Source organism: Ctenopharyngodon idella, chromosome 9 (assembly GCF_019924925.1).
Source record: "Ctenopharyngodon idella isolate HZGC_01 chromosome 9, HZGC01, whole genome shotgun sequence".
Lineage (NCBI taxonomy): Eukaryota > Metazoa > Chordata > Actinopteri > Cypriniformes > Xenocyprididae > Ctenopharyngodon > Ctenopharyngodon idella.
Window position 1 is genome coordinate 6,165,399 of NC_067228.1, and position 16,558 is coordinate 6,181,956.

Genomic DNA, 16,558 nt, shown 5'->3' on the forward strand with positions numbered 1-16,558 from the left:
AGGTAACTTCATTATATATGACAAACTCTGTGGTTCTATCAGAGAAGTGGAATTATCTTAAGTCCAGATGTACTTTTTAATCACAATAAACAGACAATTTTTATTACCAATACTAGCCCGATTATTTCAATGACACACTTCATGCTGTTGCATTACCTGTGTCTGTGTGATTAACGATGCTGCAGGACATTTCGGGGTTCCCACACTTCCATGACTGATCTAATTATCACGAAGAACTGGAAGTGTTATGGAAAAGGATTTTCTAGAAATCATTATGAGATTGCTTTCCTTGTTAAACAAGCAAACTAAGCATAATTTTAATTATGTGACCACATCCCATCATATGCAATTTTATATATATATTATATATATATATATATAAATAAAAGGCATAACATTATGACCACCTTCCTAATATTGTGTTGCTCCCACTTTTGCTGCCAAAACAGCCCTGACCCATCGAGGCATGGACTCCACTAGACCCCTGAAGGTGTGCTGTGGTATCTGGCACCAAGATGTTAGCAGCAGATCCTTTAAATCCTGTAAGTTGTGAGGTGGAGCCTCCATGGATCGGACTTGATTGTTCAGCACATCCCACAGATCCTCGATTGGATTGAGATCTGGGGAATTTGGAGGCCAAGTCAACACCTCAAACTCGTTGTTGTGCTCCTCAAACCATTCCTGAACCATTTATGCTTTGTGGCAGGACACATTATCCTGCTGAAAGAGGCCACAGCCACCAGGGAATACCATTTCCATGAAAGGGTGTACATGGTCTGCAACAATACTTAGGTAGGTGGTACGTGTCAAAGTAACATCCACATGGATGGCAGGACCCAAGGTTTCCCAGCAGAACATTGCCCAAAGCATCACACTGCCTCCGCCGGCTTGCCTTCTTCCCATAGTGCATCCTGGTGCCATGTGTTACCCAGGTAAGCGACGCACACGCACCCGGCCATCCACGTGATGCAAAAGAAAACGTGATTCATCAGACCAGGCCACCTTCTTCCATTGCTCCGTGATCCAGTTCTGATGCTCTCGTGCCCACTGTTGGTGCTTTCGGCGGTGGACAGGGGTCAGCATGGGCACCCTGACTGTTCTGCAGCTATGCAGCCCCATACACAACAAACTGTGATGCACTGTGTATTCTGAAACCTTTCTATCAGAACCAGCATTAACTTCTTGAGCAATTTGAGCTACAGTAGCTCGTCTGTTGGATCGGACCACACAGGCCAGCCTTCGCTCCCCACGTGCATCAATGAACCTTGGCCGCCCATGACCCTGTCGCTGGTTCACCACTGTTCCTTCCTTGGGCCACTTTTGATAAATACTGACCACTGCAGACTGTGAACACCCCACAAGAGCCGCAGTTTTGGAGACCCAGTCGTCTAGCCATCACAATTTGGCCCTTGTCAAACTCGCTCAAATCCTTATGCTTGCCCTTTTTTCCTGCTTCTAACACATCAACTTTGATCAGAAAATGTTCACTTCCTGCCTAATATATCCCACCCACTAACAGGTGCCGTGATGAAGAGATAATCAGTGTTATTCACTTCACCTGTCAGTGGTCATAATGTTATGCCTGATCCTTGTGTGTGTGTGTGTGTGTGTGTGTATTATTATATATATATATATATATATATATACATATATATACAGTTGCAAGAAAAAGTATGTGAACCACTTGCAGAATCTGTGAAAATGTTAATAATTTTAACAAAATAAGGGAGATAATACAAGATGCATGTTATTTTTCATTTAGTACTGTCCTGAGTAAGATATTGTACATAAAAGATGTTTACATATAATCCACAAGACAAAAAAAAAAAAATAGCTGAATTTATTAAAATAACCCCATTCATAAGTATGTGAACCATTGATTCTTAATACTGTGTGTGGTTACCTGGATGATCTACGACTGTTTTTTTGTTGTGTGATGGTTGTTCATGAGTCCCTTGTTTGTCCTGAGCAGTTAAACTGAGCTCTGTTCTTCAGAAAAATCCTCCAGGTCCTGCGGATTCTTCAGTTTTCCAGCATTTTTTGCATATTTGAACCCTTTCCAGCAGTGACTGTATGATTTTGAGATCCGTCTTTTCACACTGAGGACAGTGAAAAAAAGGGACTCAAAAAGCATTGAGGGACTCAAACACAACTAAAAAGGTTCAAACATTCACTGATGCTTCAGAAAAAAACACGATGCATTAATAGTTGGGGGGTGAAAACATTTGGAATTTGAAGATCAAGGTAAATTGTATTTAATTTGTCTTCTGGGAAACATGAAAGTATCTTCTGTTGCTTCCCAAGGGCAGTACTAAATGAAAAAACATGATATTCAAGCGAAATAAGAAAAATTTGGACCTCTTCATCCTGTTCAAATGTTTTCACCCCTGACTCTTAATGCATTGTGTTTCCTTCTGGAGCATCAGTGAATGTTTAAACCTTTTTTAATAGTTGTGTTTGAGTTCCTCAGTTGTCCTCCATGTGAAAAGATGGATCTCAAAATCATTCAGTCACTGCTGTAAAGGGTTCAAATATGCAAAAGATGCTGGAAAACTGAAGAATTTTTGGTGACCTGGAGATTTTTTTTCTGAAGAACAGAGCTCAGTGTAACTGCTCAGAACAAACAAGGGACTCATGAACAACCATCACACAACAAAAAAACAGTCATAGATCATCCAGGTAACCACACACAGTATTAAGAATCAATGGTTCACATACTTATGAATGGGGTTATTTTAATAAATTCAGCTATTTTTTTGTCTTGTGAATTATATGTAAACATCTTTTATGCAAAATATCTTAATCAGGACAGTACTAAATAAAAAATAACATGCATTTTGTATGATCTCTCTTATTTTGTTAAAATTTTGCACATTTTCACAGATTCTGCAAGGGGTTCACATACATTTCTTGCAACTGTATATATAGTGAAGAATTACCAATGAGTAAAACCATGTCAATTACTTAGAAAAATATTAAACCTGAATGAATGAAGCATTTTCTCTGAAGCTGTAGGGAGGCAGAGCTCAGTTACATAAGTGGGTGGTCAAATTTCTTTGAAGAATCAGAGCTAGTGCTAGAAAAAAAGAGAAAGCCACAATTCAAAGAAAATGATCAATGATTTTCCCCATGAAGTTATGCATTGAAGGAGATACCTCAGCTTCACAAAGGTGTGAGAACTGCAAGGAAGGAATATTTCATATTTCTCTGCAGCCTTCATGGTTGGAATAATAATGTCATAGTTTGTTCAGTCCAATAAAGGTTCTTTTTGTAAACTTCTTGGTTGTAGAAATGAAAAATTAATATGTTGAAAGTTGTCACTTTAAGTCAGGGGTGTCCAAACTTTTTCTAAAGGGCGACAGATATGATGTTGTGGACACACTATTAGAATATTTTATAATAAAAAAAATATATAATAAAATTCGATATATCTCACATTTCTGCCACAATACCACAGTTACAGATAGTGTTACTACAGTAAATCCATGATATGTTCGTCATTTGTGGATTGGTGTCATTGGACTACTTTAAAAGAAAGATCAACATACTGTACAGGTTTGGAACAACATGACCGTAAATAAATGATGGCAGATTGGGTGAACTATCCCTTAAAGTGACTATTTCCCAGACCAATTTTTGAATGAATAGATTTAAATCACGTGTGCCATGCAAATGTCTCCAATAATAAAGTCATCTTCTGGGCAAGTTTTCCTCTAATGCTCGCAAAGAGAAATATCTAGCCAATTAAATTTTAAAGCAGCGCAATCAATGATGCCAAATTTAAAATTCCCTGACAATTCTAGGCTTTTCATGAGCGTGGGAAACTCGATTGCAGTGAATTTACCTCTTATTTCTCATCCCATATTAGCTGGTGAATAATTCCCTCTATTAATCCAGATGAAGGTGAAGTACCCAGCAGGCATGGAAAGGAAGCATGAATCTCTGTGCTTAAGATCTCAGCAAGCGCAGAAGACTTCAGGGCTTCCCTGGACGACTCCGACTTGAGAGAGACCAACTTCCAGCCGTACATCATAAACAGATCCCATCGGGCTGACTGGCTTTTTGAGTGCGCCTGTGCCACTGGTTACTGATTCATTATTAATACGAGCACCATACATCTGACGACTCAGCCAGACTCAATGAGAGACACAGTGTTTATCAGAGGGGAAATGAGGGGAAATGACTACATGATCAACACTCAGACTGTTTGTTGGTTCAGTGATGCACCTAGTCTGATGATTGAAGATTCAAATTTCTAGTTCCAGATTAGGAAGAAGTTTTGGAAGAAGTTCTCCAGCATTGCCGTCCTTAAAGTACCTCAACAAACTTTACAGGGGCTTGTGGGAGTGAGTGCAGAGGATTCCTAAACCTTGACAGCAGCAGTGGGGACTGCTGAGTTTCTGCCTGCATGTGTGAGAAATAAAAGAGCAAACAGAGCTTAGATCAGAAACAACAGCGAGTGTCAACAGGACTGATCACAGACACACACTCTGTTCCAGAACATCCACTGTGTTCCTGTTTGCACAATGGGGCCTTCATAGGGCACTTCAAAGGAAGTGAAATCTTTACTTAAAAAGTGCATTACGAATGACAGTTTAGAGTTTTTATGGAGTTTTATGAATAATAGTGACCTATCCATATACCACATATCACAATTTATATTGTATAATTGATATAATGTATAATAATAATAAAATCAGATTTTAGTCATTGTGTTTGTGACATACCTTACTTATTTTAAAATATGTAGTTTATGGAATACTTTTCTTATTATTACAGCTGCAATATGAAATATTCACAGCTAGTGGTTGAAATGAGTACTGCAGCCAAATTCAAAATACTGGAAAGTTGTTATCCCCGCCTCTTCAGACTCGACGCTCACGTGGGTTGCCAGATTGAGGAACGAGCACAATTGACAATGGAAGGCAAGGAAACTTACCCATTTGATTAGTTCATTTATCCATGTTTTAATATTTTCCCATAAGAGATTTTCAGATGGATGCAGAGGCTTTTTAGGTTGGGTAGAATCTGCGATCTTTGATCTTTGATCACAGACCAAAACAAAAACAGACATTCCGGCAGATTACATTTCAAAGTTGAACAACTGGCTAGCGTTGTTTTTTAAAGACACGAGCATGTGAACTTAGTATGCTTCCTAAATATCTGCAAACATATTACGATATTTTTATGCTTTAGTACAGTCAAAAAATTACATACAGCACCTTTAAGATGCATCACTGTGATAGTGATTTTTCAGCACAGTCTGTTCAAAATAAGCAAAATAAACTGATGAGATGCTTTAAACAGAATAACTGACAGTATTCTACTGACACTTTTTTTTAACACTTTTTTTTTTTAAGAAGTCTCACGAAGGTTGTATTTATTTGATCAAAAATACAGGAAAAACAACAGTAAAATAGTCGAATTATTTTTACAATTTAAAATAACTTTTCTATATGAATATACATGTAATTTATTCCTGTGATGCAAAGCTGAATTTTCAGCATCATTACTCCAGTCTTCATTCTAATGCTGATTTGCTGCTCAAGAAACATTTCTTATTATCAATGTTGAAAACAGCTGTGCTGCTTATATTATATTTTTGTGCAAACTGTGCACAAAATAATTTTTTTTTTCAGAATTCTTTGATGTTCGAAAGAACAGCATTTTTTCTGCCATTGCAGAAAAAAGTATGAATTTCTTTAAAAAGAAAAATCTTAACTCTTTTGAATGTAGTGTAAGTTTACCCCAGGTGGCTTAAAACTTTTTAAACACCTTCTAATATGTAATTTTCAGTAATGGACTGCAGTGCATTGGAAGAATCTTGCATTTGTTGATACGTAGGTATCAATAACAAAACATACATTTTTGTACGTTTGGATAGATGCTGAAACGTACAACATGGACTGGTAGAACCACACTTTATGTAAAATACACACAAATACTCATGAAATCAGTGCCCTGACTAGGGATCTGAATGAAACGCACATATATTTTAATGGTTAGATCATATATTTGTTAGTTTAGCAGCACGCCAAAGTCCATTGAAATCTATTTTGAGTTGAGTCCCCCATGTGGGGCACTATTTATATGGTGCACAGAGTTACTGTAGAGTGCTCCAAATCACTCACTTATGAGGCTCCTCTTTAGAAGGAGCTGCCCTTTCTAGGTAGCTCAAGGCCGTAACCATGTCTTGAACATTGTGTGGGATGATTTTTTCCCCCAGGGTGTGGGAGGGTTGTTATTGAGTAATGTTTTTTTTTTTTAAATTAAATTAAAAGATTAAAAGGGATTTAAGGGAATAACGTAATATATTATATTATATTATATTATATTATATATATATATATATATATATATTCACTCTTATCTGTATGTCAAATATGTCAAAAAAGCTAAATGTTTCTTGTCTCGTCACAATTAGTTATGAATTACATTAATCATATATTAACCAAATATTAGCATGTTTTCAATTCAAAACGACAAAATTTCATAAAAATGTTGAGAAGTTTGCATTATTGGATATTATTGTCGGTCGCTGAATATTTCAACCATAAAACAGTCTTCAAATATTAAATGTTTAGCTATTTACTCACCACGAACTCTTTCACTGCTAAAACGAAAGCATTGCGTTGGAATTTGCACTCGTCTTCAGTGAACAGTAAGCCCCGCCTTTCTTTGATTTGTTTGGCCAGCTCACTCATTCTGACAGTGATGAGCGCTGTTAATTAGCTGAGGCAGACCAGCCTAAAAATGTAAATTAATGTCTATGGTGGTTAAGGCCCTGGTAGCCCACTAGGTTTTGGAACACAGCCGCAGAGATATATAACAATTCAGCTTTTATAGTTTTTGTGAAGTAGACCCACAAACACACACTTCAAATAAACCAGAAAGGAGTGGAAAAAGAAAAAAAACACGACACTAATATGCAAAGGTAAACTAAGATCTTTTTTATTTCATTATTTTTTTTTATGTATAGATCTATTTTTTTTTGTTCCTTTTTCTACATACAAGTCCTTTTTTAAAGTATGTCGTCATGCTGGGTGCAGTTTCGGTGAAGTAGCTCATGCAGGTGACCCATGTGGATATTACGAAAGACAGGCAAAAGACGGGGTGGACCGAGATCGAGCTGGACCACCGCCGGACTCCACTGTACAGTCACCAAATCACAAGACGTTTAGAAATGGGCTGGCCAGGACCAGGAGGACAAAAGTCAGGACTCTTTGCTAAGACACGGCTCAGATTCCCAAAAGAACACAATGAAGAAAAAATCGTGACATCATACTCTGGCGTCTTGCGCCATCAAAACCCTCCTTAACAGAAGATGACAGCTGAAGAGAAGGTGAAGACAAAATTAGGATGATGCAAAAGAAAGAAAATATATATATATATATATTCTTTTTTAGTAAAAAAATCCCATAAGTCTCCCGTCCTTGAAAAGTGTCACCAGCAGAAAGAGCTACTTTTTGCTGAGCCACATTTATGTAGAACCGACTGTGCTCATTAATTTCAGGCCGTAATCGTTTCTATTAGAGCAAAAGGGAGTCAAAGTCTACAGTCATTAATCATTACAGTACTGCAGATCCCCACACGCTCATATGGGTCCGTCAGAAATACATTTCGGCACCAACCATGGCCGCGCTCTGCAAGGACACGGCAGCCCTGGCATTTTGAGTAAAGACCTTAAAACGAAATTGCATGTTGCTTTTTAAGTGAAAAATGAAAATTAGTAATACATATGCAAGGAGTCTACTGTAACGGCATTGGAGAGGGTCACAATATATTTACAGCAGTACATCCACCGTGCACCAGAATACTGAGAATGACGAGCACGTCCCAAAGCCAGTCCCGCATAATAAAAGACAACAAAAAACACATTAGTGAATATGAAAGAACAAAACTCAGTCAAGGCTGAACTGTAAAATGCTGAACAATCTTTGCACCAATAACTTTCTCATCTTTTTAAAAATAGTCTCCGTTTGTTTAAATGCTTCAAAAGGAAAATAAATGGACATCTTTGGTGAAGATTCAACAGCAATCTCTCAGTCTTTTGCCATGACGTCTCTGCAGAATGCCAACTGGGCTCAGCAGCAGGTGCACAAACGAACACACTCGGACCAACGGACGGACAAACACGCATACTTGCTGGTTTCGTAAAAGGTTTAAAATCAACAACAATCCTGCTGGAGAAACCTGATGCCATCGAGCGGGAAATGGAATGATAGCACTGGCAGAATGAAGCAGGTCTGATTTCATGGAAGTCTCGTGGAAGAACAGGCTCTGCGACCCATCGGTACTATTAACTATTTTGAAGATTTAAAGGAAAAGTTCACCTAAAAAAAAAAAAAAAAATCCAAGCCTGTATGTGGTTATCTTTTCGTTGGGACAAAATATAAGAGCTTTTGAATAATCTTCACACAGCTTTTCATGGTGACAATGGTGTAAATCTCAAAATCTCTAGTAATTATTCAATGTTTATAACTTTACTAATGGAAAATCTTTCCTTCTGCTGCACCTCTCCTAAAGTTTGGGGTCAGTAAGATTTTTTTTCATAATAAAATAAATACTTTTATTCATCAAGGATGAATTAAATTGATCAAAAGATACAGTAAAGATTTATAATATTACAAAATCTTTCTATTTCCAATAAATGCTGCTCTTTTGAACTTTCTATTCATCAAAGAATCTTGGTTTCCATAAAAAATATTAAGCAGCACAACTGTTTTAAACTTTGATAATAATAAATGTTTCTTGAGCACACAGCAAAATCCCCAGAGTTAAATCAACTCTGCTTAGAGTACATATGTTTCCTCTCTAAATAGTGTTAAAGTAACACTGAAGCAGAGTTAAAGTCAGTGTTTGTTTTTCTCTTTTCTTCAGTGATTCTGCTTGTTAACAGCAGGTGTTCATCACTAATGCTCAATTATCAATTAATCGCATAATTATCTCATTAACTTTAACTCTGCTTCAGTGTTACTTTAACACTATTTAAAGAGGAACCATATGTACTCTAAGCAGAGTTGATTTAACTCTGGGGATTTTGCTGTGCACCAAATCAGAATGTTAGAATAATTTCTGAAGGACCATGTGACACTGAAGACTGGAGTAATGATGCTGAAAATTCAGCTTTAATCACAGGAATAAATTACATTCTAAAATATATTTAAATAGAAAAGTGTTATTTCATATTGTAATAATATTTCAGAATTTTTCTGTTTTTACTGTATTTTTGATCAGTCTTGGTGAGCATAAGAGACTTCTTTCAAAAACTTTTAAAATTCTTACCACCGTCACCGGGGGATTATATTATGCTGGTTTTATGGTGATGTTTTGTCCTTTTTGAGCTTGACTATCATTGTCACTATGAACTGCTAGTGTACTAAAAAGAGCTGCATGAAGATCCTTCAAAAATCTCCTTTTGTGTTCCAAGGAAAAAAAACTACAGCATACAGGTTTTAGGTTGAGTAACTCACAAAATGCTCATTTTTGGGTCAACTACTCAGCCTTGTATCTTTCATTTTGTGTGTCAGATCATATGACTGAAATGTTATAAATCCCACCAGGAGTTTATATTATACAGCAATACTCCTGGAATCTGAAAACCACCAAAGCTTAACTTTAAAAAAAAAAGAAAAAGAATGATCGGTACAGAAAATAGTTCTGCTTCCTAGCTCTCTATAACCTTACCAGTCAAACATGCTGCACTGGATAAGCCATAAATCAAAGAGCGCCTGAGCTCCTGGCTCAGACCTTCCAACAGCAGAAGCCTGCGGAGGGAAAACCTCATCCTCAAGGACACAGCTGAATTCAGCCTTACAGAAACCGTCTCTGAGGAGGAATGTAGGCATTCAGGTCTATGCAGGAAAAGAAAAGATCCTCGAACAAGACGCAAGGATAAAGTGAAAGTCAGAGTCGCCCCTGCAAACCCTCGCTTCCGCATGCAGAGATGGCTTTTGTCAATAATAAACGTGCATCATTTTTCAGAGCATTCTGCCATCTTGAAAAAAAAAAAAAAATCCCACAATGCCCTGCTTTCAAACCTGCAGTGACTAAATGCAGCATAAATGTTGAAGGACGAGTTCAACCAGAAATAAACTGATTATTTGAACACCTACATGTCGTTTCAATTGGTGTTCGTCATGCAAAGCTTATTTGACTTCAGAAGATTTGGAATAAAGTCACATGGAGTGCTTTTATGGAGCTTGGAACGACATGTGGGTGAATTTTCATATTTAGATGAACTGTTCCTTTAACATAAGTGTAACTCGATCACATTAGCAGATCAGGCTCGCCGCACTCTTAAAAATGCTAGGTTAAAAACAACCCAAGTTGGGTTGAAAATGGACAAACCCAGCGATTGGGTTGTTTTAATCCAGAAGTTGGGTTAAATGTTTGCTATTTAACTCAACTATTGTTTAAAAATTACTGTATTGCTTGCTTAAAGTGAACCCAAAATATGTTGGAAACTAACATTTATTAATGTTTAAAAATATGAGCATTTATTAATAAGTTTATTGAACAATAATTAAACGATAAACATTTATTAATAAGCAATTTAATAAATGTTCACCTTTTGATTATTATTGTTGCCTCTAGTAATTATGTGTCTGATTTTTAATTTAATTTTAAGCCATCAATATAGTAATTTTTAAACAATAGTTGAGTTAAATAAAACTGCCCAGCACATTGGGCAAACATTTAACCCAATCGCTGGGTTTGTCCATTTTCAACCCAACTTGGGTTATTTTTAACCCAGCATTTTTTTTTTTTTTTGAGTGTGGGAAATCTGCCGTCTGAGTGATCCGACGGACTCCATGCAGCTTAAAGTCAATACAGTGTAAAAACATAAAAAGGAAAAGTAGGGCTTCTAAAATGGTCCATTACAGGCCAATAAAGTATTTAGCCCAGATAAAGGGCTTCTTTGAGCGAGGCCAGAGCCTTGCGTAATTCATACATGCATTTAAGACCTCTGAGAAATTTAAATAGCCACGACACATTGTTTAACAACATCAATGCACTTTGGTTGCATCCATAAGACTACTCCATTTTCCAGTTCCAGCTTTCGTTTCCAAGCTCTCAAGGAACCATATGCAAAAATTCAAGTTTCCCTCTGAGGTCAAATTAAAATCTGAAATCTATTCCGACTAGAAAGACGGCGTACGCTAATTCTACGCTAAAGTCCTGACAAAAGTGTGTCTATCTAAAGGGACCATGCTGTACAGTTATGATCTACGTGAATTTCTTCCCCTTTTAAAATCCGGAGGGAACGGAATAAAAAATATAAATATGCATATGTTTTGCATATCGAGGAGAACCATGCTCAAAAAAGGTGAGCCAGCATTTGGGTAGGCTGGACCAGGAAACCTTCAGACCCGTGCGCACAGCTGTGTGGTCGACCTGAAGCCACGTAACGTGCATGTTTACGGCATCGAGGTTTTGTCAGAGCAACCCTCTGTCATGAAAATAGTTTGAAAAACTAAAAAGAACATTTTTCCAGTTACAAATGACATTACATCCTGTTATCTGCTGAAGGCTAATGCCGCTAACTTCAAAACAAACATACGTTAAATGACAACCTGCTTCTACATTACAAATTAAAAAGGCAAAGTCATGATTCACACAAAGAGAGCAAAATGACAGACACTAAAGGGCTCTTAGTTTGTCTGAGAACAAACAGCATCACACACACAAACACACACACACCCCCGCACATCAAGTGAAGTATTAACAGCTGGTTGTTGTCATGTCCTGGTCTTTTTATGTCCCCTCTTCAAGAGTTCAGTGAGAACTGGTCCTGTTCTATGGGCTTTTTCACCCAGGCACCCAGGCCCGCTTTGTGAAAGGCCTTGATGAGCGTTTGCTTCGCCGTGTGATACTCCACCGCTGCTTGTTTGGCTTCGTGGTAGGAGCTGGGCTTGGGCACTTTGATTCGCAGAGTTGACGAGAGCTGCCGAAGAAATACAAAAATGACAGTACGTGATGTGTTTTGTTTGTTTTTGCATTATTTGTAATATAATACAATACTCATTAGGCAATTCTATTTTACATAAAATAAATCAAAATAAAATCAATAAATTAATTAAAATGAATTTATGAACAGAACAAAATTTATAAAAAGAATACTGCTGTGAAATACAGAAAAACAGAACAAAATTTATGCGTTTTGGCCGTTTATTTACACGACAATGGCGTTTTGGGGGCCTGAAAACGCTTTAAAGTGCAAGATTTTGAAAACGATACCATTGTTGTTTACCGTTACCATGTAAACTATAAAAATGCGAATTTGTGAAAATGGTGACATCATGTGCGTGCGCCGTGCGTATTACATGTTCAGCTTATAGGTGCTTAGTGTTTCTTTACAAAGTGACATCGCCATCTACTGGCCTGGCATGAATAATACAGAGTTTTTAATCATTTTCGTAGATCCGTGTGAACGGGGATTGTTTTGACAATTTTGTCATTTGAATGCGAAAAACGCAAAGGAAAAACTATTCCGTTTTTAGTACACGAATGAGAGATGCATGTGCCAAAATGTATTTTTATTGTGCATTTCCCATACAGCAGTTTTAGTTTAGCTTTAAGCCCGGAACACACCAAGCCGACGCTGACAAAGTAGTGGCGACGAAAGCAGACGTTGGCTCACGTCAGCAGTGTCTGGGTCCAAAGTTGCCCTGACACACCAAACCGACGCTCGAAACCCGACGGCCAAGTAGCACATCCGTTCTGCACCTGCGTAAGAAGAAATGCCTTTCCGTACCAGCAGGTGGCAGTAGCTGAACAGGCAATCAGAATGATCAGATGGCCCGACTGACCGATGAGCTCCGACGCCGATTCAACATGTCGAATCGGACGAAAAAAAGCAGACGAGGACCAACTTCAGCCGACGGTGCGGAACACACTGAGAAAACTTAGTCGGCCGACGAACAAAAACTGCCCGACGGCCGACCATCAGCTTGGTGTTCCGGGCTTTAAATATATTTGATTAGACTTGCCATCTTTCACCAACTTCTATTACAAAGTCTTGCAGTAAATTTGAAAGTGAATCCATGAAGATGTGATAGTCGTACCTTAGTGTGTAGTGGCACCCAGCGGCTGTATAGGGCATGCTTACAGAGACGTGAGGGTCTGCCCATGTCATCCTTGCCTGTGGTGGCGTTAATGACTTCTAGAGCCTGATCTCCCACTGTCCAGTTCACACTGAAGTTGGGGGCCTTTCCTGGCTGCCGGGCCTCAGCATTACTGATTCCTGCAAACACACAAATACACTCATCATAGTAGAAAACTAAACCCAGAGATGAACTTGGAGCATTTGGTGCAAACATCCAGTGTGACCCTTTTAATGCAGATGACTTAATATAAGAAAAATATTTACTGAACAAATATGAAGAAATTTATTTCAAGGCTTCTATTTTCAATGAACACAAATAAAGCAATGTGTTCAAGGTTTATTCAGGGGAACACAATACAATAAAAACACAACACAACACAATAAAACACTGTGTTCGTGGTCATCCAGTTTGAAATGTTGACTACAAACACAGAGGTTTTTCAGATTGTCCTTCATGGCATTCTCTCCATATTTACGATTCTTGCCTAAAATGCGCTGGATCCTTCACTGGAAACTAAAAGTAACTCACTCCCACTAAACATTTACTCTTTGAATTTTTGCACCGAACAATACAAGTTGACACCATTATGGCTAAAAGTTTGCCAAGAAGTATTTCCAACTAAAGCAAGGTGGTATTTGACTCTGGTCAAACGTATCCATAGCAGACTGGTGGGAGTGGCCTTGAACGGCAACATGCTCAGTGCATTATGGGTGTTGAAGTTTTCCTACTTATTTGGCTAAAGGGAAGACAGCAGCCTTATTTCTCTGCTTTCTCTAGTCAGGTAGTCTAGTCATCATTTTTTCCCTGCCTTTCTGCAGCACAGGCAGCCAAGTTTTATTGAAAGCCCATTTTGCTAGCAGTGAAGTACAACTTTAAGCTTTGGGGTTCCCACACTTTGTTACCAATGAATGTCCATGATTTACGTGACCAATGGTAAAAAAAACACTTGAAGGCTATATGCCATTATTTCAATTTTTTATTCTTTAATATTTACATTATTATTAAAATATATGAAATAATATAATATGTAATATTATGTACTTTTATAGCATAAAAGCATACAATAAATGGCTCACTGCATTACGCTTTACCTCTTCACTGGCAGACCAAGATGACAGGAACAAAAAAAGTTGACAAATGCAGAAGAGTCGTTCTTTGAGCTAGGGGTTGAGTATGTTATGGTTCAACCTCCCACAACACATCATCAAATGGAGATTTTCAGCAGTAAGCCATTAAAAGCAAGTTCTGCTAAGAATCTGATGTAACCCAGTGCAAAAGCAGTGCTGGGTGTTTCTCATGAGGTACAAAACAAAGTGAGAAAGGATATGTTCTCTACAAGAGCAGCCCGCATCTCCCTGATGACACTCAAGCATGTATTTAATGAGGAATCTATCTATACCCAGTGCTGGGTAGTTTTTCAGAAGCATAAAAATAGTTCACCAATTTTTATCAAAAAATATCTCGGTAAGGATCGGTATTGGGGCTGATTAAGCATTTTTAACTGATCGGTACTGGCTATTCTAAGCCCGATCCTTTATTTTACATCAGCTGTCACACAGGTGTATTGCAGTAGGTAGCGGTGTGCACCTTCAAGCGGGTTTGCCAACTAACATTAAAAGGAAAAGAAGCTCAAATGTGCTTGAGTGACGCATGAGAACCAATGAGGTTTGTTCTAGCACGTCACATTATTTAAAAAAAAAGAGATGAAAAAAAAAAAAAAGAAAAATCAGCAGGAGCATTTGCGATTTCAGGCACGGTATGAATTACTGAAACAGGCTGTTGGTGTGTGATGGTGAAATGGAGAGCAGGCCCATCTAAATTCCAGTAATTCATCAAACCATGAGGAAATTGAAAGCGAGTGGGGGGAAACTGTCCATCCAGTAAATGGTAATGCAATTTGACATCGGTGCCATTTTCAATGATTTGGGAGTGGAAATGCGAGCCGGCCATATGATGTTGTCTTACCGCTGAGCAGGGGGCGGTTGAGGGAGAATTGCTGGGGCAGGTCTTCGATGTCAGCGATCCGCTGGTACATGGCTCTGGAGAGATGATCAGCGTGATACAGGCTGCCCAGGATGATGCTGGAGAAGTAGATGGGCTCAGTGAAGTAGCTCATCAGAGAGCCCTGGATGCCCACCACATTCCACCTGCAAGAACAAACCCAAACACCTCAGATCAGGGCTTCGCTTCTTCAAGACACAGATTTCATTTGGACATCAAGCGGCAACCTAACACAGTACAAACACTATGAATTGCATAGACTCAACAGTATGCAAAAAATAGAGTTTGGATATGCAATAATAAAAGATATGATATTTATTTTAAACAATTATTATTTGTATTATATTTAATTAGAATTAATTTACTTATTTATTAAATTCTAATATAATTTTTTATATACATTTTGCATTGATTTGTCCCTCCTGTACACAACCCCATAAGAACAGACCTTCAGCCTGTTTTTATTATAATGAATTAAAAATTGAATTAAAATATTTTTTAATTGGTATCTGGCATTGTTTTCCCCACTGCTGTATGCAACCCCACCAGAACAGATCTGCGGCCCATTTTTATTTTAATAATTGTAATTTTAATTATTACATTTAATTATAATTATTTTATCATTTTATTATTGGCATTTTGCATTGTTTTGTCCTGCTGTTCGCCATCAGAACAGACCTGCCACCCAATTGTATTATATTCAATTATATGATTAATTATAATTATTATTATTACATTTAATTATTACATGTAATTATAATTAAATACTTTTTATATTTGATATATAATACTTTCTATTATTGCCATTTTTCAACATTTTTCCCTCTGCTGTACGCAACCCCATCAAAACCACTGCATTTTACCGTTGCTGCATTGATTCGGCTTTAAAAGAGTAAATCTTTTTTTCTTTTTTTAGTTTGTTACTAGCCTGAAGTATTTCAAGCACTTTCACATAATGGATTCCTAATCTCACTCCATCTAAAACACAAAAAAAATCAGATGTAGCATATAAGACAATCAGGAACTACAAGAATCACAAAACATGAAAACAACAGAGCAAAAAAAGCAATCTGGCCAGCAGCCCAGATGTGAATTTCAAATGCATGATATATACAAAAAAAGCACCAGTGGATGAATTGTTCAATTAGCGCTGTTCTTCCAAACCACCTCATTTACGTCTTTACAGGTCCCAGACTCACCCACTGGGTCTCCCTCCTCAGCCATTCACAATCAAAAGGCCTAATCAAGCCCAAATCTGCTCCCCAAAACAACACCTGCTGTATGCAGCTGAAAAGATCCCAGACTCAAGTGATTGGAGCTGTTCTTTTCAGCCTGACCAATCAACAGTCTGACACAGTTCAACTTTTGCTGCTGTTAACTACTTTGTTAAACAAGCACTAGTCTCCTGTAGCCAAAACACATTCAGTTCCTGAGGCGGATATCTACCT

At 37.8% G+C, this 16,558-nt stretch overlaps 1 protein-coding gene across 4 annotated transcripts in view; it reads right to left on the reverse strand.

The window, feature by feature from the left end:
• Nucleotides 1-6,927: 6,927 nt before the first annotated feature.
• The window catches only part of adarb1b (adenosine deaminase RNA specific B1b), a 155,998-nt gene continuing 146,367 nt past the window's right edge, over nt 6,928-16,558 (reverse strand). For all 4 annotated transcript variants that reach the window (XM_051905047.1, XM_051905045.1, XM_051905046.1 and 1 more), the window contains 3 exons: nt 15,075-15,256; nt 13,068-13,246; nt 6,928-11,947 (listed from right to left, as the gene is read on the reverse strand). In XM_051905047.1, coding sequence (XP_051761007.1) covers nt 11,771-11,947; nt 13,068-13,246; nt 15,075-15,256 — 538 coding nt within the window. In that variant the 3' untranslated portion in view covers nt 6,928-11,770. The remainder of the gene's footprint in view (nt 11,948-13,067; nt 13,247-15,074; nt 15,257-16,558) is intronic.